This window comes from Martes martes (genome assembly GCF_963455335.1).
Source record: "Martes martes genome assembly, chromosome: 6".
NCBI classification, from domain to species: Eukaryota; Metazoa; Chordata; class Mammalia; order Carnivora; family Mustelidae; genus Martes; species Martes martes.
The window spans coordinates 147,356,529-147,381,803 of NC_137893.1; the positions used below are offsets into that span (position 1 = coordinate 147,356,529).

At 44.1% G+C, this 25,275-nt stretch overlaps 2 protein-coding genes across 9 annotated transcripts in view; both read left to right on the top strand.

Moving 5' to 3' along the window:
- The window catches only part of PGBD1 (piggyBac transposable element derived 1), a 103,934-nt gene that overhangs the window by 62,271 nt on the left and 16,388 nt on the right, over window positions 1–25,275 (top strand). The window lies entirely within an intron of this gene.
- On the top strand, window positions 5,512–22,110 carry LOC308344061 (uncharacterized protein). Of its 6 annotated transcripts, XM_080805412.1 has the most exons (10): window positions 5,540–5,581; window positions 7,021–7,168; window positions 7,495–7,531; window positions 12,840–13,284; window positions 13,757–14,828; window positions 16,212–16,306; window positions 16,470–16,743; window positions 18,860–18,969; window positions 20,515–20,828; window positions 20,978–22,110. In XM_080805412.1, exon 5 carries the CDS (start codon window positions 13,815–13,817, stop codon window positions 14,622–14,624), a length of 810 nt encoding a protein of 269 aa, XP_080661538.1. In that variant the 5' UTR covers window positions 5,540–5,581; window positions 7,021–7,168; window positions 7,495–7,531; window positions 12,840–13,284; window positions 13,757–13,814; the 3' UTR covers window positions 14,625–14,828; window positions 16,212–16,306; window positions 16,470–16,743; window positions 18,860–18,969; window positions 20,515–20,828; window positions 20,978–22,110. The 6 variants fall into 6 exon arrangements, with proteins under 6 accessions (XP_080661537.1, XP_080661538.1, XP_080661536.1 ...); XM_080805410.1 differs by lacking the exon at window positions 18,860–18,969; XM_080805411.1 differs by lacking the exons at window positions 7,495–7,531; window positions 18,860–18,969 and having other exon boundaries at window positions 5,512–5,581.

Genomic DNA, 25,275 nt, shown 5'->3' on the forward strand with positions numbered 1-25,275 from the left:
CTTTGCATTTGAAGGGAATTCCATTCATCATTCCCTTGTACTTGAAAATTCAAGAAACCAGAAACAAATCTGGTGGTTTCTAGACTCTTGCTCTCTGCTTCAATTGTGCCTTTACCCTCTGTAAGATACCAATTCTGCCCGTGCTGCCTGTGTGCAGATACTGTTTAGGATGGGTACATCGTCAGAGGGATAATGTGTGCACACATCCACACAGTCCTCCCACGTAGTTCCGAGGAGCACTTGTCTTCTATTCAGGTAAAAGCTCTCAGAACAACATACTGAAATGCCTGTAAGCGTACCAGCTAACATCTCTCTACTCACAGTAATGTGTAGTCATGCTACTTAAATCTATAATTAGTAAGCATCTGGCAGGAATTCAGAGAAAAGAAAATATGCCTAGAAAGATTAGTGTGATGCTGGGATGAATAAGGAAAGACTGTGACTTGAAGGAACTATCAGGGTTGGTTTAGCCCACATACAGAAATGGCCGCATAGTGTAGGAAAGTAGAAAAGGCTGTTGTCTCTTTGGGGGCACACGTAGAGTCCATTCTTGGTCTCCACTTCTCACTCTTTGTACTAGAATGTTGTCAATCCGTCTTTATGGCCTTATCTTGAGCTCCTGACTGAGTGATGTGTGCTAAGTTCCTTTATATCCTGCAGATTCTATTTTTATGCTCTTAATCTGAGATGAACTGTTCACCAATACTTTCTTCTCCCATCATGATCTCATTTTAGGGCCCAGCATGATAAAGTGGTTCTTCTGTAACTCTGTGGCCATTCAACTTAGTCCTAGAAGACGTGTCTTAGGTTTCAAAGATTTCTGCCATTGAGCAAGATGGCAGTGCTAGAATGTGGTGGGTGATTCTCATACAGAGCAGTTAGCTTTACTCTTGGTCCTGAGCCTCTAAATAGTAATAGCTGACATTTATTAAGCACTTACTGTGTGCCAAGCCATATGCTAAGCATTTCTCATGGTTCTGATAGATAGTATATCCCACATTTTACAGATGAGGAAATAGGCTTAGAAGGGTGAGTGAGTAGACCAAGGTTATAGAGCTGGGAAGTGACAGAGCAGGGACTCTGCCCTACAGTGTCAGATTCTCGAGCCTATGCTGTTGACCACTGTGCTACCATGTCTCTAATGAACACCCTGACCCTGGCCAGCCATCTGAAAATTCAGTATCCCTGGCCATAGGAGCTACTGGGGAAGGGAACGTAGAGTATAGTACAGATCCATTGCAATTACTGGAAAATTGGTGGTTGAAAAATGTTTTTTTGTTTTTTGTGTGTGTGTGTTTTTAAAGATTTATTTATTTATTAGACAGAGATCACAGGTAGGCAGAGAGGCAGGCAGAGAGAGGAGGAAGCAGGCTCCCTGCCAAGCAGAGAGCCCGATGTGGGGCTCAGTCCCAGGACCCTGGGATAATGACCTGAGTCGAAGGCAGAGGCCTTAACCCACTGAGCCACCCAGGCGCCCCTGAAAAATGTTATTTTGATTGATACTTTTGATGGTTTGTAGTACTAGAAAGTTAAATGGTACGTGTAAAACATGTTTAAAAGAGTAACTCAGAGGATTAAGCAGTAGTGTACAGATTCAAGTATATTTCTCCCTAAACTGCCCCAGGGAACTAGAATTGTGGAGGGAAATGAAATATCCATGTGCCATGCCAGGCCAGGCATATGGGCATTTGGGATGACAGTGAAATTTACCTACAGCATGAAGTCTGGAAAACCTTCCACGTCACTGCCCATGTCCACCTGCCGTTCTGTTTTTCTTCTATCACTCACAGTTTTTCAAATGTACCATCCATCGCTCAACCCCATTTTCTCATTACGATACTCTTGAAACTTCTTACTGGCTTTTGTACTCAGTGTTCCACTTAAGTGTCCTATGGATAAATCTCAATGCCTTTTCTGAGTTCTTGTCCTTCTCGATCTATATTTCACACTCTTAGTTTACCCTGCAACCCAGGAATTCTCTTCTTTGGCTTATGGGATCCTTTTTGATCATTTTCCCCAATTTCTCACTTTTCTTTATTGGTCTTGTTTCTCCTCTCCACAGAAAATAACCCTCATGTCCTGATTTTACCCAGTATCTTTTCTGTATTCACTGGTACTTACCTGTTTTGATTGTTTACACTTAATCTGCTGTATTTCATTTCAGTAACTTAATATTTCCCACCCTGTGGGTCAGATACCTACAGAACTTGGAATTTGAAAACAGACCTCATCATGCTTATCCCCCAGCTCCCATTTTCCTTTTAAATAGGCATTATTGCTTAGCTTCTTTATCCTGAATAGACTCACTGCCCTTCATGTATGTATGTTTGTTCTTTTTAAGTGGGCTCCATACCCAGTGTGGGGCTGAGACTCATGACTGCGATATCGAGTCCTGTGCTCTGCTCACTGAGCCAGCCAGGTGCCCTGTCTTTCCTGTTTCTTATCGCCATCTTAAGTGTTGTCTTTGTCTTTTTCTGCTCTCCACTCTACATTCCAGTTCTTCGTTTTCTCCGTGAGGCTGGATCTTTCACATTTCTCCCATCCCCTCGTAGCCTTCTGCAAATCTGTATATTCTGATGCCCAGGTAATTGTAATTTCATTCTTCCAAGATTTCGAGAAATTTCAAGAAATTTCAAGATTTCATTGCTTTCAAGATCCCTCTCCCCATGCTTCTAAGGTGATTCTCCTCAGAATCCATTTTTAGTCCAGAACACTTGGCCGATAATTCTTATCAGGGCACTGGTGTTCCAAGTTCTACCATTATTTTGCGCTTCATGCTTAATCTGCCTCTGCCTCATTTTCTGGCATATTCACCTCGACTTATCTTGTTCATGCTGTTGTCTTACAAGCCCTTGCCTCTGTGCCTTTGTCATGCAGTGTCTTTTGTTGAATTGTTTTTTGGCCCCAGCTCTTGTTCATCACTCCCTTCAAGCCTAGCTTCTTTGTATCTTCTGAGTGAGCGCTCCCTGACTTCTCCTCACACTGAGACCTCCCTTGTTCTGTGCTGCCTCAGCACTTATCCTTTGAGTTTGTACTGTGGTCCATGCACTACTAATATGTTGCTTTGTAATTATTTTCTAGCACTCTGTATTGTAGTTCACATTTGTATTTATTTCCAAAATTAAATTGTAAGCTCCTTGAGGGCAGGAATAATGACTTTTACATTTGTATCTCTGCACCCCCTAGTGCCTAGTACAGTGCTGAGCACACAGTAGGTGTTTAATAAATGCTTGTCAAATCATTGTGTGGATTATTTATGGAGTTCTCTACAGAAATTTTGAAGCTGTTTTCAAGTTATATGTCTCTCTTACCACTTTGTACATACATCTGTTTCTGTAGTACGTCTATAACTGCCTATTCCTCAGACTAAGACTAAAAAATCCAACTTCAGGGGCACCTGGGTGGCTCAGTTGGTTAAATGTCTGACTTTGGCCCAGGTCATGATCTCAGCGTCCGTGGGATCAAGCCCCACATCCATTGCACCATCATCAGTGCTCTTCGCTCAGTGGGGAGTCTGCATCTCCCTTTCTCTCTCCTTTTTGCCGCCCCCCCCCGCTCTCTCCCTCCAATAAATAAAACCTTTTAAAAAAACCTCAACTTTAGGAGAATATATGCAAAAACTGAAATATGAATCTCTCCATTTGTTTAGCCAAACTTATTTGTTCATTGAGGAAGAAAATAAGAATAAGAAACTAGAGATTACAGTGCTAAAGCTATCATTTCAAAAGTGCTTGAGAATAGGCTTTTATATCTGAGGTTATATCCAGTGGTTCTCAACTGGAGAAAATTGGCAATGTCTGGAGATATTTTTGGTTATACCATCAGTGGACAGTTATGATGGTACTGGCATCTAGGAGATAGAGGCTAGGGGTGCTGCTTAACATCCTGCATGCCCAAACAGCCCCTACAACAAAAGAAATCATCTAGCTCTGTATGTTTAATAGTGCCATGAGAAACCCTGGTCTAGATATATTTAAGATATATAGGAGAAAGAAGAAAGATGAATACCAGCACTGCAGTTAGAAAAATTAACTATGGCAAGCTTTAAAAGAATCTTGTGTATATATTTTATAGTATGTAAGATTAGAAAAGAAAAAGCTTTAAATGATAGGAGTTCACGGCATTATACATGTTGGGGTGATGGTAAATCTTAAAATGGTTGAGGATGGTGTTCAAGGTTGCTTTCAGCATCAGATCTGCATCCGTCATTCTACCAAGTAGGTGTTCTAGGACTACAAATCTAGTTCTAGCCTTCCCTATCTTGGCTCATTACATAGAATCAAAGATAAAACTTCAGCAGGGGGCCTCTAACTTATAAACGATTTAGCTTTGGGGACAACACATAACCTTCAACGGTCCCTTTGGCAATCCCTCTAAACAGGGTTAATTACTCCAAGGAAGGCACAAGCCAGAATGTTGAGTTTGCCAAGTAAAATGCATACCCACTTGTATAAAGTTTTTAACAGACAATCTTACATAGGAAGGCAGATACAAAGGAGAAAATGTGATTTCCTATAGTTAAAAAGGTAGTTTTTTGTTTTTTGTTTTTTTTAATTTTATTTATTTTTGACAGAAATCACAAGTAGGCAGAGAGGCAGGGGGGAAGAAGGCTCCCTGCCTAGAAGAGAGCCCGATGTGGGGCTCGATCCCAGGACCCTGGGTTCGTGACCTGAGCCGAAGGCAGAGGCTTTAATCCACTGAGCCACCCAGACACCCCTAAAAAGGTTTTTTTCAAGAACATTAATATTTTGCAGCCCTTTGGCACCTAAACAGATTTGAAAAGGATCAGCTTAAGTTAGACAATTAATTGGTTTCAGTGTGTAAACACACTGAAAAAATGACTGCATTTATCTGGTGTTTAATTATTCATAGTCCATAGAATGCTAGTCTGGGAAGTGATGTTTGAGATCATTTTCTAACCCATTCTGTAAGTGGAGGTCCAGAGGGGCCATGTGGCTTGCATTGGGTCAACCGTTAAAGTTGGTGGTACAGGTAGAAAGAGACCTGCTGCTTTGCCCATTTCTTTTCCAGCTGGTTATACCATCAAGTCTGACCCTTGCAGTATATTCTTAATTTGTACTCTGCCATGGAATGGATTCATACTTAGTGCCTACAACTGTAATATTTCATTTTAGGAACTACTCCTTTTATCAGCTTGTATGTCCATACAAATATACTGACTGGTGTCTTGAGTCAAATTCTTACCGGAAATAGTTGGAAGGCGTTAGCTGTATTATCACGGTCAAGTTTTAAAAGCCCTGCTCTCCTGGTCCTGGTCCCTAATCTTAAAACCACAGAGAATCTGCAGCTCTGGCTTTCCGAGCTCCTGCAGTCCCGCGTGTCGGTTTTAGGGATCCTGTAGGGCCCACCTGGAGATGTTCCAGAATTCAAGAGTCGTCCGGGCCATACTGGCAAAATCCAGTACGCGAAGGACGCAGAAAGCACCTTCGCGAGAGGTGCGGCACAGGCGCTCCGGGCCGCTAGAGGGCCCGCCGGGGGTTGCGGGTGGCCGCCCCGGAAGCGCCGGGACTTCCGGTCCGCGTGCGGCGAGATGGCGGGCGTTGCTCGGCGGCACCCGCAGGTATAGCCCCCCTCTCCCGGGCGGAGTCCGCGGGGGCCGGGACGTCCGTCCCTCGGGTCGCGGGGCGACGCCCCGGTGCGGCCTGGCCAGAGGGGTGTTCTCGCGTTTCGGGGCTGCTCCGTCTTGGGGTAAGCCTGGGCTTTCCTACGACCTCCCGAGGTTGACTGAGTCCGACACCGTGCCCTCTTCGTAGACCCTCGGCTCGCCTTTCCGAAGGAAAGGGGGACACGGCGGACAACGCGAAAGGAGTACTTAAGAGAGGCTTCGCTTTCCACCACTTCTGCCAGGACGTTTCTCTTGAAAGCAGAGCACCCCTCTGCTTCGGCTTGGCGGGAGGTAATCGCGCGTCCCCGGAAGCAGCCACTTTTCCATCCGCTCCCGCGCAGAACCGCCTCGCAGCCAGCGTGCTGCTGTTCTCTCGGGGCCGGGAGTGCTCCGCGACGACGGGCCAGAGTCCGGGGCACAGGCCACGCGGGCTACCCCAGCAGGCGATGCGACAGTCTTTCTTAGCAAATGAGCCCCTATTTGCGTTCTATTCTCCCATCCCCTCGGTCGTTAGTGTAGCAGCTAGGGCCGTCTTTGCTTTTTCTGTGAGTAAAATAGTGTTTCTTTTACAGAAGAAGGGTAACGAAAAAAGAGGCCCTTAAGAGGAATCTTACCGGGGGCGCCTGAGTGGCTCAGATGGTTAAGCCTCTGCCTTTGGCTCAGGTCATGATTCTAGGGTCCTGGGATCGAGCCCACATGGAGCTCCCTGCCCAGTGGGGAGCCTGCTTCTCCCTCTCCCTCTGCTGCTCCCGCGGCCCGCACCCCTTGTGCTCTCCTGTTCTGTCAAAGAAATAAAATCTTAAATTTAAAAAAAAAAAAATTTACCAAATTGCAGACTCCAAAACTGTGTGGCAGAAGTAGAGTTGTTTTTGCTGGTTTCAAGAATTCTGTTACCAGAAAACTCTTGGCTCTGAGCTGGTTCCAGCAGCTTGGTTGACAGTGGCTGAAGCCAATTTCTGACCGGCAGGACTGAGGCCTGCAAGGCCCGTCTGGGAGAGGAACCAGTAGAGGGGCAAAAGGTGGTTGAGAAAGTGGCTGTGTTGGATGAACCCAGACAGCAGCAGGGGAAGGGAGAGGTATTCATTAAGTCCTCATAAAACTTTTAGTCTCTGAGGCATGTCTTTTTTATTTCTCTTCTATTTTTGAGCATGTAGGTCTAAACCCCTGATTGTGGCCAAATCACTTAATCTCTCTGTGCCTCCATTTGCTTAAATGTAAATGAGGATGATAAAAGCACCTGCCTAGAATTGTTATCAAGATTATAGGGACAGAAGTAGTCTCTAGATTTTGGTTGTCATTATTTTTCTCCATAACTCCCTGGGATGAGCCTGCTCTCTTGATTCATTTATTTAACAATGATTCATTCAAATTTCATGTGTTTAATTTTTTTCCAGGTCCCAGGTCTTGCACACATTTAAGAAGTAATGTTGCAAGAAATACCAGCTCTAGGAACAAAGGAAGAATCACTGTCTCTCCAGCTCCTACCCAAGAATATGCCATTGAAATACCAACTATAGGGACCGTTTACCCCAAAGGAGGGTTGTAAGTGTTAAAACTTTGATGTTCTGTGGTCTTCTGAAGGCTCTGGAAGTGAGGGACCTGGGGAGACTTTTTTTTTTTTTTTTTAAACTTATTTAACAAGATCAGGATAAGTGTGTTGTTATGAATTCTCAGCAGAATCTGATTCAAAGTGAGGGTGGAGCGAGAAGTAGGGCACCCAGCTCACAGCTGCCATTTCCACAGTATGTTATTGTTCAAGAGTTCCATGTTTGCTGCCTGTTGTCTGAGCCATAAGTTGTATATGTGTTTCCCATTTTTTACTTATCTTTGACTCTGCTTAAGGTGGTTTTGTTTCTTTTACCTTGCAGGAATTTTGGTTCTCTGTACGGAAGAGATATATACCAGGTGCCCCATTTTCCTGTGGTACTTTTTATACTTTACATTTGTAACGCAACTTCAATTTATTTGGAATATTTACCTGTGTACAGACCAAGGAAAGAATCCAGTTTAACATTTTTCCAGTTGATTACCTTGTTCTCGCCATACATTTATTGAGTCCTCTACTCATGTTTTTCTTACTGATTTAGTACCTTTGTTCAGTCCTAAATTTCTGCCTCTGATTCCATCTATTTCTGGACTTTCTATTCTGTGCCATTTGTCTCACTCGCCAGTATGACACTCTCCCACCGAGGCTTTATAATCTGTTTAAGATAATTTAGAACAAGTGTTCCTTCATTGCCCTCCTTTTTTTTTTTTTTAAAGATTTTATTTATTTATTTGACAGAGATCACAAGTAGGCAGAGAGGCAGGCAGAGAGAGGCGGGGAAGCAGGCTCCCCATAGAGCAAAGATCCCGATGTGGGGCCCGATCCCAGGACCCTGGGATCATGACATGAGGCAAAGGCAGAGGCTTTAACCCACTGAGCCACCCAGGCGCCCCCATTTACCTCCTTTTTCACAGTTTTTCCAGGGAGTCTTGCTTGTTTACTTATCTATGTGAACGTTAAAAACTACTTCTAAAAAAGTTGGTATTTTTATCGGAATAGTGTTCATAAATTAAGAAGTAGTTTCTGAGTGCTGAGTGGAAGGATTTGGGACTGCAATAGATATAGGTTCAAATTTCATCTCTGCTGTTTGATTAGTTGTCCAGCCTCGAAAAATCTGTCCGTTTCTAAGTTTTCTTATATATGAGAGAAGGACTGTAACGTCATCTTTGCGGGATTAAAGGAGATAAGAGGTGTGTACCAGGGAGCTGTTATTTAGAGAAACATGATACAACAGTGTCAGTAAGAGATGGTTCAGCTCCTAAGCCACGAAGCGTAGTGTCCACGTGACAACAAACCTGAGTCAGACTTGTGTGGAAACCTCCATACCCCACCGCACAACAGGAGCAAGGCAGCCAGATGCTTTAAAAAATACACATTTGGGGGTGCCTGGGTGGCTCAGTTGTTGAGCGTCTGCCTTCAGCTCGGGTCATGATCCCAGGGTCCGGGGATCGAGCCCCAAACTGGGCTCCCTGCTCAGCGGGCAGCCCGCTTCTCCCTCTCCCCCTTCCCCTGCTTGTGTTCCCTCTCTTGCTGTGTCTCTGTCTGTCAAATAAATAAATAAAATCTTTTAAAAAAATACATGTTTGTATAAAGAAACATTCAAAGACACAACAAACTAATAAAAATGCTTACTGCTGGGGTGGTAAACTGAGGTGGATCGTGGTGGAAACAAGACTTTCTAATTGTCTTTTTAGAGCATTTTGACTTTCCAATGGGTATATTAGCCTATTCAAAAACACTCATTTTTTAAATTTTTATTTTTTTTAATTCCAGCTGATTAACATACAGTATTATAATAGTTTCAGGTGTATAAGAGTGATTCCACGATTCTGTACATCCTCAGGTGCTCATCATAACAAATGCACTCTTTAATCCCCATCACCTGTTTAACCCATCTCCCCACCCCCCTCCTCTGGTAACCATCATTGTGTTCTCTGTAATAAAGAGTCTGTTTCTCGATTTGTCTCTTTCTCTTATTTTCCCTTTGTTTTATATTTCTGAACTTCCACATATGAGTGAAATCATATGGTATTTGTCTTTGTCTCCACTTAGCATAGTACACTCTCTAGTTCCATCCATGAAGTTGCAGTTGGCGAGATTTTGTTCATCTTCTGGCTGAGTAATATTCCATTCTGTATATATACACACCGTTTCTTCTTTACCCATTCATCAGTCAGTGGCCATTTGGGCTCCATACTCTGGCTGTTGGAGATGATGCTGCTGTAAACATCGGGGTGCGTGTATTTCTTTGACTCAGTGTTTTTGTATTCTCCAGATAAATACCTAGCAGTGCAATTGCTGGGTCGTAGGGTAGCTCTATTTTCAACTTTGTGAGGAACCTCCATACTGTTTTCCAGAGCGGCTGCACCAACTTGCATTCCCACCAACAGTGTAGGAGGGTTCCCCTTTCTCTGTATCCTCATTAACCTTTGTTATTTCCTGACTTGTTAATTTTAGCCGTTCTGACTGGTGTGAGGTGGGATCTCATTGTGGTTTTGATTTGTGTTTCCCTGATGATGAGTGATGTTGAGCATCTTTTTTTTTTTCTTTTTTAAGATTTATTTGTTTATTTTAGAACGAGAGCACAAGGAGGAGGGGCAGCGGGAGAGAGAATCTCAAGCAAAATCCACACTGAGCCAGGAGCCCAATCCAGGGCTCAATATTATGACACTGAGATCAGGACCTGAACCAAAACCAAGAGTCAGACCCTTAACTGACTGCGCCACCCCAGAGCCCTTGAGCATCTTTTCATGTGTCTGTTGGCCACATATGTATCTTTTTTTTTTCAGTTCTAATTTTTTTTTTTTTTAAAGATTTTATATATTTGAGGGAGAAAGCAGGAACTGGGCGGGGGGAGGCAAAGGGAGAGGGAGGAGACTTCCCACTGAGCAGGGGGCCTGATGCAGGGCTTAACCCCAGGACCCTGAGATCATGACCTGAGCCAAAGGCAGAGGCTTAACCCACTGAGCCACCCAAGCACCCCAAGGCCACATGCATATCTTTGGACAAATGTCTGTTCATGTCTTCTGTCCATTTTTTTAATTGGATAATTTTGTTGCTGTTGTGTAAGTTCTCTAAAGATTTTGGTTACTAGCTGTTTATCTGATATGGCATTTGCAAATATATTCTCCCATTCCATAGCTTGCCTTTTAGCTTTGTAGATTGCTTCCTTTGCTGTGCAGAAGCTTTTTGTTTTGATGTAGTCCCAGTAGTTTATTTTTGCTTTTGTTTCCCTTGCCTCAGGAGACATATCTAGTAAGAAGTTGTTACCGCCAATGTCAAAGAAGTTACTCCCTGTGTTCTCCTCTAGGCTTTGATGGTTTCCTATCTCACATTTAGGGCTTTCATCCATTTTGAATTTATTTTTGTGTACAGTGTAAGGAAGTGGTCCAGTTTCATTCTTTTGCATGTGGCTGTCCTATTTTCCCAACAAAATTTGTTGAAGAGATTGTCTTTTTCCCTCTGGATATTCTTTCCTGCTGTGTCAAAGATTAGTTGTCCGTATAGGTATGGGTCCATTTCTGGGTTTTCTATTCTGTTTCATAGACCGTGTGTCTATTTTCTTGATGACTACAGCTCTGTGATATAACTTGAAGCCTGGAATTGTGACGCCTCCAGCTTTGCTTTTCTTTTCAAGATTGCTTTTGGTGTTGGGGGTCTTTTGTGGTCCCATACAAACTTAAGAATAGTTTGTTCTATTTCTGTGGAAATGCTGTTGGTTTTTTGATAGGGATTGCATTAAATGTGTAGATTGGGGGCGCCTGGGTGGCTCAGTGGGTTAAGCCTCTGCCTTCGGCTCAGGTCATGATCCCAGGGTCCTGGGATCGAGCCCCACATCGGGCTCCCTGCTCAGCAGGGAGCCTGCTTCCCCCCACTCCACCCCACGCCTGCCTCTCTGCCTACTTGTGAGCTCTCTCTGTCAAATAAATAGATACTTTAAAAAAAAATGTGTAGATTGCTTTGGGCAGTATAGACTTTTTTTTTTTTTTTAAGATTTTATTTATTTGACTGAAAGAGCCAGAGAGCACAAGCTGGTGGGGGGTGGGGGGGCAGGGCGGGTAAGTAATGGCAAAGGGAGAGGGAGAAGCAGGCTGCCCTCCAAGCAGGGAGCCCGATGTGGGGCACAGTTACAGGCCCCTGGTTTCATGACCTGAGCCAGAGGCAGATGCTTAACCGACTGAGCTACCCAGGTGCCCCTGTAGTCTAGACTTTTTTTTTTTTTTTTTAAGATTTTATTTATTTATTTGACAGAGATCACAGGTAGGCAGAGAGGCAGGCAGAGAGAGAGAGGAAGGCAAGCAGGCTCCCGCTGAGCAGAGAGCCCGACGCGGGGCTCAATCCCAGGACCCTGGGATCATGACCCGAGCTGAAGGCAGAGGCTTTAACCCACTGAGCCACCCCTGTAGTCTAGACATTTTAACAATATTTGTTCTTCTAATCCGTGGGGAGGAAATATCTTTCCATTTCTTTGTGTTGCATAGACAATTTTTTTTTTAAGATTTTATTTATTTATTTGACACACACAGGGAGGGAGGGAGACAGCAAGCACAAACAGGAGGAGCTGCAGGCAGGGGAGAAGCAGGCTCCCCGTAGAGCAAGGAGCCTGATGTGGGGCTGAATCCCAGGACCCTGGGATCATGACCTGAGCCAAAGGCAGACGCTAGCGACTGAGCCACCCAGGTGCCCCATAGACAAATTTTTTTTTAATTTAATTTAATTTTTTTCATTGTTCCAAAATTCCTTGTTTATGCACCACACCCAGTGCTCCATGCAATATGTGCCCTCCTTAATACCCACCACCAGGCTCACCTATCCCCCACTCCCCTCCCCTCTGAAACCCTCAGTTTGTTTCTTAGAGTCCACAGTCTCTCCTGGTCTGTCTCCCCCTCTGATTTCCCCCGGTTCACTTGTCCTTTCCTTCTCCTAATGTCCTCCGTGTTATTCCTTATGCATAGGCAAATTTTTTGAAGTTTATTTTTATTTTTTTAAAGATTTTACTTATTTGAGAGAGAGAGCAAGAGAGAGCGCAAGCAGGGGGCAGAGGGAAAAGCAGACTCCCCGTTGGGCAGGGACCTGATGCATGACTCAACCTGGGACCCTGGGATCATGACCCGAGCCAAAGGCAGATGCTTAAGCCACTTAGCCACTCAGGTGCCCCTTAAGGTTATTTATTTATTTTAATTAATCTCTACACTCAACATGACCCCAAGATCAAGTCTCATGCTCTTGTGACTGAGCCAGCTAGGCTCCCAGCATAGACAGATTTTTAAATAAAATTTTCAGAATAGTTTCTGGACACTCTAGACATTTTAGAGTTACAGAAAGATTGTGAAGATAGTACAGAGAGTTCCTATATACACCACACTCAGTTTCCCCTATTAGGGGAAATATTAAACCATTGTTGATTATTATTAAAATCCATACTTTATTCACATTTTAGTCATTTTTTACCTACTGTCCTTTTTCTGTTCCAGGATCCCATGTAGGATCTATATTATTTTTAATCGTCACATCTCACATCTCCTCAGGCTCTTCTTGGGTGTGACAGTTTCTCAGACTTGACTTGTCTTTGAGGATCTTGACAGTTTTGAGGAGTCTACTTTTTTTGTAGAATGCCACTCATTTGGGATTTGACTGGTGTTTCTCATTATTTTACTGATGTTACAGGTTTGGAAGAGGAAGACCCCGAAGATGAAGTGCCATTCTCATCATATCAAGGGCATATGCTGTCCACTTACTACTGTTGAGACGTAAAACAATTTGTAAAATGGAAAGAGGCAGAGAGGAGATAATATGTGTAATTTGAGTTTGCGGCAAAACTTCTACCAAGTTTTGAGACAGAATTGCATTTGTTCCCAGCAGATAAGAGAATGGTGACAATCCACCAGGCTTCCGCACCTTGGTCTGAGCTGTGAAGATGGAAAGGGCTGAAGGAGCCCCATTCTGTGGAGAGATGAGGGGTCTGTTCTGTCACAATTGCACGGGAGACGGAGCGTCCCTGGTGCCAGGTGCTGTCCCAGCAGCAGCAGCTACAGCAGTAGCGTAGCAAGAGGCAGAGCTGCTTTTGCCCCGTGTTTCTCTTACAGCCCGAATCCCGTGGACTTCGTGAGTGGTAAAAACACAGCTGTCAGTGATGTTACTGTCACTTTCCCAAACTTACTATCAGTTGAATTTCTGCTTCTTTTGCCTTCTCTATTTGAATACTTCTTCATCTGCTCTACTGTCTACAAATCTCTTCAATTCCTATCTTGTGTCCCAATTTAGTTAAATACGATAGAAAGTCTCTGTAAGTAGGAACTATGCATTATTTTTATATTCACTTATATTCCAGATTCTGTGCTTTAGGTACCTTTATAATTTAAATAGAATTTAAATAGACGTTTGAGTCAGATGTTCATTCTGTTAGTTTTGTGATGTGTTATGGCGTGCAGACTAAATAAAACATTCGATCTGACTGTCATACAAGTGGTGTGTCCTGGGTTTATCCAACATGTTTGAGAGTTCTAATTAAGTCTGTATCCTGTCTTATTGCTTTAGCAGCAGGGAATAAATACCATTTGAAAGTCTGTTTATTATTATTTCAGGAATCAAGGCCAGTGGTACGAATAAGGTGGCAATTCTGAAGGGAAGATTTTTGTAAGGATGGACCCACACGAGCAGATCGCCAGCATATATCATAGGGATACATTACGGATTCCCGAGTATGAAAAAACTTCCCAGTGTACGAACAAGGTACAAAAGCATGAGGACAGGCCCACAGAAGGAGGACGGCACACGTGTAGTGAATGTGGAAAGAAATTCGCTCAGAGCTCAGGCCTTGTTCGGCATCGGAGAATCCACACTGGAGAGAAACCCTACGAGTGTGATCACTGTGGCAAAGCCTTCAGTGTGCGCTCAACCCTCACAGTGCATGAAAGAATCCACACTGGCGAGAAGCCCTATACTTGTAACGAGTGCAGGAAAGGCTTCGGTGTGAGGGCACACCTGATCATCCACCAGAGAATCCACAATGGGGAGAAACCCTATGAGTGTAATCAGTGTGGCAAAGCCTTTAGTGTGAGCTCAGACCTTATCAAGCATCAGAGAATACACTCTGGTGAAAAGCCCTATGAGTGTGTCGAGTGTGGGAAAGCCTTCAGCGTGAGCTCAGCCCTTATCAAACATCAGAGAATCCACACAGGAGAGAAGCCGTATGAGTGTAAGGAGTGTGGGAAGGCCTTCTACGTGAACTCCGCCCTTATCAATCACGAGAGGATTCACTCTGGAGAAAAGCCCTATGAGTGTGGAGAATGCAGGAAAGCCTTCAGCCAAATCTCCACCCTCATCCATCACCAGAGAATCCACACTGGAGAGAAGCCGTACGAGTGTGAGGAGTGTGGGAAAGCCTTCCGTGGGAGTTCTAATCTTACTAAACACCAGAAAATACATGCCAAAGGAAAGTGTCCGCAGTGATTTATACGGTGAAGATATTCCAAAGGCCTTTTTTTTTTTAAATCAGAAGTTAACACCAAAAGAAGGGTATGGTAAAAATTTTAATTGATACTTGGTCCCTCAGAATATTGAAGAAGTGAGAAGTCAGTGAAAATGACTCCAGAATGGCAACTAAAGTTCTAAAATCACATCTACTTCTGAGATTGCCACTTTACAACTCATAAGGTAAAGCCATATATCGTAATGTAGATTATTTTGGTTTGGTAAGAGCAGACGTCAGTAATTCAACCACTGTCTTTGTTTTTCTCATGTATAAGCCTTTTGTTATTGTTGCTACTAGTATCATGGGTAAAACCTATTAAGTTTTGAAATTGGAAGTTGTGTTGATTGGTGGGACAGGAACCACATATTCTCGTTGCGTCTGGAAATACCAACCAATCGATTTTCCTTCCTTTGCCGTGCATGTACCCCTGTTCTCTCAGGAGTAATTAGATAGGTGTGTTAGTAACTTCCTCGGCAGAAGATAGACTGCCTCTTTTTAGGTAGGAATCCAGTCCATAATTCTTCAGGGTCATTCTTTCTTCACCAACGAAGTCCCAGGCCTTTCGACTTACTGATCCGATAAGCCCTGTAAACGTGACTGAGCTTCCTGAACCAAGACGAAAACAAAAAGCCTCTAGAAGCGTCAGGTGCTCCAAACCCTTACATTTGGTGTTTCTCAGAGTGCAGTGAGGCATCTGCAGATTCAGGAGGTGTGGGGATGGACAGACTTGGGAACTGTGGTTGAGCTGAGTTGGCATTGGTTGTAGGATGACTTTCAAGGATCTGTTTGAGTGACTCCTTGAAGCCTGATGCCTGCTAACAACGCGGAGTGTGGTGGACTCGAGAAGTGGTAGGACGTGACTTCTAACTCCTGGCTAACGGGCCTGAAATTCTTTCAGTCCTTGAAGCTAAATCACGTGCCGTTGAAGATGAACACCAAGTTAATAGAAGTCGCAGATTGCTTTGGTCCACAGTGTAGACAGGCAGGAGGAAGCATTCTCCAGGAAGGTGAAATGGTGTTCACTCCTCAGAGTAGGACGACTGCGCTGTACAGGAATGCGCAGTTTCCAGAATTTCTCATTGGTCCTTCAGGCCCGTCAGCCCACAGACACGCTGGGTTCCGTGAAGCTTTGTACCAGTTTGTGCCGCCAAGCACTGAAGTCTGAGATGGAAATGGATAAGCGTGTCACGGAGTCTCTGATAACCCTCTGCTCAGGTAGCTGTAGGCACGGACACGGGGGCTGAACACAGAGAAGGTCACGGTTATGGTGCTCAAATTGAGGAGACAGGACCTCACCTGGGGCGTGGGGCACGCAAGAGGGAGAAGGCACATACTTAGAGGCCAAAACGGAGGGCCTCGGCAAAACCCTAGGAAACTGTCTTTGCTATGCTGGACTGAGAGTGTGAATTCCTCTGCCCTTCTTCTTGCTGCCCTTTGACAGTTGAAGGAGACTGGTTGCTCCTTGCTGTGCCCTAGAGAGAGTTCCCTGCCACCCTGTTTCTGTACTGTTACCCGTGTTTTTAGTGTTTGCCTCTTCGGCCCCAGCTGTCTTGGTTTGTCCCTAGGATGGAGCGTTGCAGGCAGACTCTTGTGGGGTCAGCCCTGAAGAGAAGCCGTTTCCCACCCCAGGCCAGCGCAGCCGAAGCCCAAGCACTGAGCGGTGAGTATTCTGAGGACTTTGAAGGGCAGACATTCTGGAGGGGGGAAGAAGTGGTTTTACTGACGAGCATAGTGTTAAGAGATCAGGATTCATGTAACATGTTTACTTCGTGTGAGTTCAGATTAAGGTGTTAATGATCATTGTGGGCTGGGCCTTCTGGCAGGCACTAGGAATACCAAGATAAATGAAGAAAGCTCCCTACTCTGCTGGGGCTCCACGTCCGTTTGGGCACAGGGAGAAGAGAGCGGATAGAAAACAGCAGTTGCAGTGATAAAGCCACTAGGTTTGTACGAAGGGCTTGGCACTGAAGATGCAACAGCCACTTGCGGGAGGGCCGCTGAGGTCTCAGAGAAGGAAGCAATGTTGGAGGAGGAGTGAGTTCTTCAGCCACGGGAAAAGGGACGAAGGACGGTATACTGGGAATCACATGCTAAAAGGTATGTGTTTGGGGGCACCTGGGTGGCTCAGGTTCGTGAGCCTCTGCCTTCGGCTCAGGTCATGATCCTGGGGCCCTGGGACCAAGTCCCCATATCGGTCTCCCTGATCAACAGGGAGTCTGCTTCTCTCTCTCCCTCTGCTCCTCCCCTGCTCATGTGCTCTCTCTCTCTCTCAAATAAATAAATAAAATCTTAAAAAAAAAAAAAAAAGTGTCTGGGGGAAATGAGGGAGGTTTTCCCTGGTTATAGAATACCATAGGGAAATAGTGACAGATCACACTGGAGACAGCTGGGGGCCAGACCATGAGATTCCTTGTTATGTATACTTGAAAGTGTGAAACAGCCTCTCTGGGCTAGTGTGGAAATGTAGTGAGAAGTGCTTTTTACCTTGTAATTCTGCCATTGTTGGGAGAGAGCCCTCGTTGGGCCTCTCGCACTCCTGCGTGTCCTGCTCTATCCTGGCCACACTCCGATGCAGGCCACTTGTTTTGTTGTTTAAGCCCCTGCAAGTCTTGGGAGATGAGGTCCCATCTCTTGGACACAGAGGAGACAAGCTCACTGTGTACCTGTTGGTTGTTTGGGGTTCTTTATGGAACATTCATGTATAGATACCTGCACATGTTGTAGGAATTATTTACATATTGTTAATATGAGTCCCTTTCACAGAAAATGCAAATACCGTCTCCAACTCGATGGCTTGCCTTTCAGTTTTCTTTTTTTTTTTTTTTAAAGATTTTATTTATTTACTTGACAGAGAGAGAGATCACAAGTAGGCAGAGAGGCAGGCACAGAGAGGCTCTCTGCTGAGCAGAGAGCCCGATGTGGGGCTCGATCCCAGGACGCTGGGATCATGACCTGAGCCGAAGGCAGAGGCTTTAACCCACTGAGCCATCCAGGCGCCCCTAAAATCTTTTTTTAAAAGAGTCATACAGTTTTGCCTTTCCATTTATATCTATAATCCATTTAAAATTGATTTAAAAAATTTTTAATTGCATTGTAGTTAACATACAGTGTTATATTTGTTCCAGGTGTACAGTATAGTGATTCAGCTGAAATTGATTTTATGTGTGAATGAGGTAGTTAAATTTCATTCTTTTCCCGTGTGAATATCCGGTTTATCTTGCATCACTTACAGGAAAGACTATCTTTTCCCCACTGTTGCACAGTGCTCATTTGTCATCTATCAGTAGTCTGTATACGCATAGATCTGTTTCTGGTTTCTCTGTCATGTTCCGTCGGTTTATTTATCCTTCCTTGCATGAGTACCCCTTTTTCCTAATTGCTGTACCTTTACATTATGCTTAGGTATTCGGTGTTACCAATCGTCTTACCTGAGGAGTCTGGCCCCATTTCTGTGCATGACTTTTTAGACCTGATTATAGGCGATTAGAAATGCTTTACCCCTCATAGGGGTAAGCCACCGTCCCGCACTAGACTCGGAGGCACAGCTCGTGCATGCAGTCTGAGTTGCACTCAAGGATTCACGACTGCCTGGGCAGTGGTGCTTTTGGGCGTCTCTGTCCTGCTAGCCCAGGCAGCTCCGTCTGGAGGCCTGTCCCTGGGGCCTTGCCCAAGCGGCTCTGCCAAGACTCCCCTCTTGGGGTAGAAGGAACTTGAAGACACTTTCCCAGCTCTAAGTCAGTACTCAGTACTTTTCCACTCCCAGCCTTTCCCCCTCTTCTTCCTCCTGGCCCCCAGGTCCATAAAATGACTGGACCCTTTTGTTTAGTGCTCTCTTGGCCATCACACGGTCCCACACCTGTGCTGATCCACCTAACCCTCGCCTAGCACTGTTGGTGGGTAGACGGGAACACTGCCGCCGCCGGCACTTTTCTCTTGTCGAGCGTCCTACTGACGCCAGTGTGTAAGTGATGAAAGGCTTAGCTGTTACGTTCCTGTTTGCCTGTGTTAACGGACCATGGCCACACCCGGCGGCTGGCACGCTGAAGCCTGTGAGATTGTACGAGTTGGCTTGGGCTACTCACGACCAACTAGATTCGTGTTATGTAACCAACACCGCCTCCCTCCCCCACCCCGCTCTGCTACTGCCCCAAATCTCAGTTGCTTACGGTACGAAACATATTCTTGTTTATGTTATGCGTCGGCTGTGGGTCAGTGGCAGCTCCGCGATGCAGTCTCTCCACTTCAGGATCCAGGCTTGAGGAGGAAAAGTAAAGCAATGTTTGGGCCACACGACGGCTTCTCCAGCATACACTCAGGAGGAGGGTATGTGGTTTCCACTTAGAGTTCATTAGCCCAAGCAGGTCAGATGACCAGCCTTCTTAACTATATGGTGGGGGAAAACTCCTTACAAAGATGGCAATGAGGGGCGCCCGGGTGGCTCAGTGGGTTAAGCCGCTGCCTTCAGCTCAGGTCTCAGGGTCCTGGGATCAAGTCCCGAATCGGGCTCTCTGCTCAGCAGGGAGCCTGCTTCCCTCACTCTCTCTCTTTGCCTGCCTCTCTGCCTACTTGTGATATCTCTCTCTCTCTCTCTCTCTCTCTCTCTGTCAAATAAATAAATAAATAAATCTTAAAAAAAAAAAAAAAAAGATGGCAATGAGTAACTAAGAAAAAAATAACGTAATTTACCTGGAGATAGTTTATCTACCATGATGGCCAATGTTTATGGAATGCTGTCTATGCCAGCGCTTTTTCTGAGTGCCTTGTGTATATTTTTTTCTCAATAAAAAACAATGATATGAGATACATACTACTATACTCCCATTTTACAGCTGAAGAAAATGAGGAACAGAGACGTTAAAAAACTTGGTCATTCAGCTAGGAAATGATCAAACCAGGAATTGAAACCAGAAGTCTAACCTGACAATCTGTTCTCTTAACAGCTAACTGTAATATGAGTTTTAATATGAAGGTGTTTACGTACCACAGTGGCCTCTAAGAGCCAGGGTAGTACACTGGTAAAATCTTTAAAGGTGAGATCGAAGAGCCCCATGAGATCCAGGAGCCCTTGGTTTCAACCTGTTTTTAACCTCTAAGTAACTCTGTTAGACTAGACTCATACCACCTAGCTGGGCCTCAGTGTCTGCATCCTTACAAATAAAGGAGACAGGCCAAATATTCTCTAATATTCCTTGCAGCTTTGAGATTTTTATAATCTCTCCAGAGAGAGAGTAAAATGCTTCGTAGATGTGATGGCCCCTTTAATCTGTTTTACGTGTTATGTTCACAGGAGATCTTGAATAAATGTCTCCTTCCCAGTAGCTGCCTCCTATTCTACTTCTCGTGCTTTACACAAGTGATGTACTCATAGTAGTAGCTTCCATTTATTGAGACCTAGTCTGTGCCAGGTGCTTTTTCAAGTTCCTTAGGTTAATTGTTTCATTTAAAAATACAGATGCAGGTTGGGCGCCTGGGTGGCTTAGTTGGTTAAGCAACGGCCTTTGGCTCAGGTCATGATCCTGGAGTCCCGGGATCAAGTCCTGCATCGGGCTCCCAGCTCCACGGGGAGTCTGCTTCTGCCTCTGATCTTCTCCCCTCTCATGCTCTCACTGTCTTTCTCTCAAATAAATAAATAAAATCTTTAAAAAAAAAAAAAATACAGATGCTGGGGCACCTGAGTGGCTCAGTCGTTGGGCGTCTGACTTCGGCCCAGATCATAATCCCAGGGTCCTGGGATGGAGCCCCACATCTGGCTCCCTGCTCAGCGGGAGGCCTGCTTCTCCCTCTCCCACTCCCCCTGTTTGTGTTCACTCTTTCGCTGTGTCTCTCTCTGTCAAGTAAATAAATAAAATCTTTTTTTAAAAAATACAGATGCTACAGAAAAGAAGAAAAGCTGAAGAAAATGCTCTAAACATCCATTTTTGAGAACTTTTAAAACACGGAAAAAGGGACTTCTAGCCTCCAGAACTGTGAGAGAATAACTATCTTTTGTTGGAAGCCAAAAACAAACAAACAAACAAACAAAACACGGGAAAAGGAGCTCCTGGTGGCTCAGAGGAGCATGTGACCCTTGATCTTGGAGCCCCATCTTGGGTGTACAGATTACTTTAAAAAATAAAACACACACAGGAAAATAACCCAAAGGAAAAAGAAGAAAATACCAAAGAGCAGAAATTAATGAAAAAGCAAGTATATATCCTTACTTAGAACTTCCACATATAAAAAGCCATGTTTTAGGTGATTTCTCTCTGTAGGCTACTCTCATTTGTTATGTTTGACTTCTTTCTGCCTCTAGGAAAAAGATGCTAATTTCATGATCAACCTGTTCTTTCAGACGGTGACTCCTGCAGAAGTTCATCACCAAGTGAGGGAGGAGCCTCTTTGAAGAATCACAGGTTATATTGCTTCAAGCCAAGCAGAGAATCTCCCTGAGAAAGAGACCTAAGGCACTTGGGAGAATTTGCCTCGAAGTTCCCTTCTGTCACTGCTCTGGGAGTGGGAAATTCTCCCTTCACCTTGCGCACAGTTTCAGCTTGTAATAAACTAACAAAAGAAGCAGCTGCTCGGTAAAATGAGTGATCTCGAGTGTCTGTCCCTAATAATACAAACCCTGGAACACCAGCAGTCTGCTTGCAAGCACCAGCGTGTCCAGACCTGAGGAGACCCTACGAGTCGTCTCAGTCTGGAAAGGTCTTCAGTGTAAAGCCAAGTCCCATTTCACTACACAACGGAGAAGCCGTCCCGAAGAAGAGTCCCAGCGGAGTAAGGAATGTGGCAAAGACTTCAGGTACCAGACTGGTCTTGTCAGATCCCAGAGAACTGTTGGGGATACCTTCAGTTTGTAAACATTCCACGTGAGCTCAAGTCTCGTTAAATATAAATTCACTTTGGACAGGAGCAAGTAGGGAGGTCTTCATTTGGAAAGAGTGCTTATTACCACAAACCCCATAAATATAAAAATGTGGGAAGGCCTTCACTAAAAGCAGTCTTCTGTATTGGTAAGTCCACGTCGGAGCAAAACCCTGATGTACGACTGCTCTGGGGACACTTTCAGCGTTAGCTCAATTCTTAAAGTGTATCAGAGATGCCATACAGAGAAAAGTTCTGTGAGTGTGAGTGATATGGAAAAGCCTTCAAAGTTCGGATCTTACCAAACACTGGTCTGCATTAGAGAGGAGCCTTATGCGTGGGACGAGTATGGGAAAACCTTTCAATGAACTCGTCTCTTACCAGACATCAGAGAATACAAAACAAATATAAATACAAAACAAATATAAACCTCAATTGTGAAATAATGTAAAGGTACAGGATTTTTTTTAACATAAAGCATCATCATTAAGAAAAAACCAATTGGGACACCTGGCTGGCTCAGTTGGAAGAGTGTTTGACTCTTGATCTCAGGGTTGTGAGTTCAAGTCCCACATTGGATGTAGCGATCACTAAAAAAAAAAAAAAAAAAACCAGAATTGACCCAATTGCATCAATCACTTCAGCATTATTTTATGGAATTGAAGACAAGTGTTATTAGAGACTTTGTCAGGTCACTGCATGGGCAAAGTTGAACTGATACATATCTATGACAGATCTCCATGGGTATTTAACTCTTTTTGGCAGAGTTAGCTTTCATTTTCTGTAGTAAAGGTAGAGAATGGGGAGAAGTCTTTATAGCTATTCACAACCTTTAGTGATTGAAGCATTTATTATTTTTAGTTTGGAATTCATGATGCTAATTAAAATAGTTTTTCTATGAGTGATTTTGACATTGATTCCTCTGATGCAACAAATATACCATTTCTACCATACTTACTTCCTTTTATTTTTATAGTATTCATAGATCTGGGAAATGCTGCAAATATCTGTGGTTAGGTAAATCATTTCGCAGAATTTTCTATCCCTTTGGGAAGAGAAAAATAGAAGAAGTGTCGTTGGGCCATGTGAACTTGTGATTTGCTAAACGACCATATTTACCTTGTTTGCTTTTGTGTGTCTGATCCGTGGAATAGTGACTGATCAGAGAAGGCTTGGAACTGATGCTCATTGGAGGACTGCTTTAAGGGTTCTGTGTGTGGGTTGTTATCAAGTCAGCCTGAAGAGGGAGCTCTAATAGTTTGTCATAGGATGTGCCCCCTTCTCAGGCCTGGTCCACAAATAAGCTTGGGTACTCATTGTGGATTTGTTATGAACTCAGTTCATGGTGCATCATAATCATTGGTCTGTGTGTGGCCTTACTTTTGTTTTTATACATTTTACTTTACTTTTATCTCTACCCCCATCCCAATCTCCTGCACACACCCTTATTTAAAAAACTGGTGTGTTCTATCTCATTCTATGCCATTCTGCTTTTTGAAATCACTTAATTATGAATCCATTAATTAATATATGCAGGTCCAATCCTTTAACTGCTTAGTGCTTACTTAGTCATTTGTTCATTCTTTTAATGAAAGCTATTTAGGGTTTTAATCAACTTTTGCTCTGAACACCTTTGGGAGTGTTTTTCTGGGGAACAGAGGCCACAGGTTATGCACAGTGTAAATCTCACGAGCATGTAATGGTTCCTGTTCCTTATGAACTAAGGGACCTATCTGGCATCTTTTTTTTGTTTGTTTTTAAGATTTTATTTATTTGATAGAAAGACACAGCAAGAGAGGGAACACAAGCAGGGTGGGTGGGAGAGGGAGAAGCAGATTTCCCACGGAGCAGGGAGCCTGATGTGGGACTTGATCCCAGGACCCTGGGATCATGATCTGAGCTGAAGACAGATGCTTAATGCCTGAGCCACCGAGGCGCCCCCCCATCTGGCATCTTAATCTGATTGTGATGTCACCTTTTCCACATGGGTTTTCAAGAGCTGCAGACTTCCAAACCAGGTAGGCACCTTCTTGTCTGGTGGCAACTAAGGGTGAGCAGAGCTCTAAGATAGGAGTAAAATGAAACTTCAACTTCAAAAATTAGACTTGACTTACCAGGATCTGGTGGCGCAAAACTTGATTCTGCTGCTTAAAATGCAGTGTAATCCTATGAGCTACATACTAGGCCATGCTATGGGTAAAGGGGAAATAAAATCTTTTCTAAGAACATCCCAGAAAGGGAGTGTAGCAGATGCAAAGGTGCTGACATATTGGAGGAACAGCTCAGCCGATGAGAAAGAGCAGGAGGAGACAAGGGCCGAGATAAAGGGAGAGGGCCTACAGCAATGAGCTTGTAGGCCAATTTAGAGACCGTGGTTTTTACCCTGAATGAAATGGAAAGCTTATTGCAGGATTTTGAGCAAAGATGCGGCATGATCTGTCTTGGGCTTTGCAAGGATTCTTCTAGCTGCCTTGTGAAGAGTATACGGGGACGAGAGTGGAAATTGGAACAGTTAGGAGCTATCAAGCTAATCTAGGCAGAAACTTACAGTGACTTGGACAAAGGTGATAAGCAGAGGTGATGAGAAGTGATGGGTCCTGGTTACACACTGGGGGCCATGCCAATGGCCTTCGACGAGAAAACGAATAAAATCAAGGGAAAAGGAAAAGGCAAAAACGAGAAACGGCATTGAAGAACTGGAAGAATGGAGTGGCCTTCGTGGTGAGTAATTAATTACCAATTAATTTTTGAACAAGTTAAACTTGGGGTATATATTAGTACCTCCCAGAAATTTTGATGTTTGAGAAAAGAAGAGGAACATTCTCAGCACAGTCTGCCTCTCAGCCCAGAGCATCCTTCAGCCACACCTGGCTGAGCCCCAGATGAAAGCCTTTTATGATAGGCAGTTCCCGTCTCCCTCCACCCAGATACTCCTAAAGACCAAGGACTTAAAGCAGTACCCACGTTTTAGGAAAGATGTAGACTTAAATTGCTGAATGACATGCTGAAGTTGTCTGACTTAAACCTACAGCATGAGATAAACTGCCAGCCTCTGAGGGTTGTGAAAGATCGGTTCTAACCCCCAAGTCCATGGTGTCTTAGGAAACAGTACCTGCGGTATATTCTCATCTTTTTGAAAAACATTTAATGAAATCAGTTATATGTAAATGTCCTCTTAAGTTAGAATGTTAAAGTAGGAGTTGGAACAGAAATTACCTAATAAGTATTCACCCTGCAAAAACATGCATCCAGAATTCTGCTTCCAACAATGACAACAAAGTAATACAGACCTATTCTCCCACTGAGAAGTGGGAATGCTGGGCAAACACCAAAGAACTAATTGAAGAGTAAAATTATGGGCAAGAAGAAGATGTGCATTGAAGGAGATTATCTCTTCTTTGGTCACCTTTTGATTCTGGAAGGGGTACCTAAGAGGGTGAGTCATAATTTTGATAGGTTCACAGAGGGAAAAAAAATGGATTCTGGAGACTGCCAAGGTGGGGATTAGTGCTGGTAAATGTGCTCACTCTTGTGTGTGGGACCCCAGAGACTGCACTTAAATTATAACACACACGGGGCTGCTGCTCTGCTCTGCATCTTAATCTATATGGAGTGATTCCACAGTGCCAGTGGCCTCAAGTACCAGGAAATCCTCTCTAAAAGGACGCGATACTCTCTTAGCTCTCAAATTATTTTTACAAGCAATTTTTTAAAACTGATTTAAAAACTAGGTAAATGAGAAAACGGATGACACAAAGAAAATCCAAGAGAAGCAATTGCTAG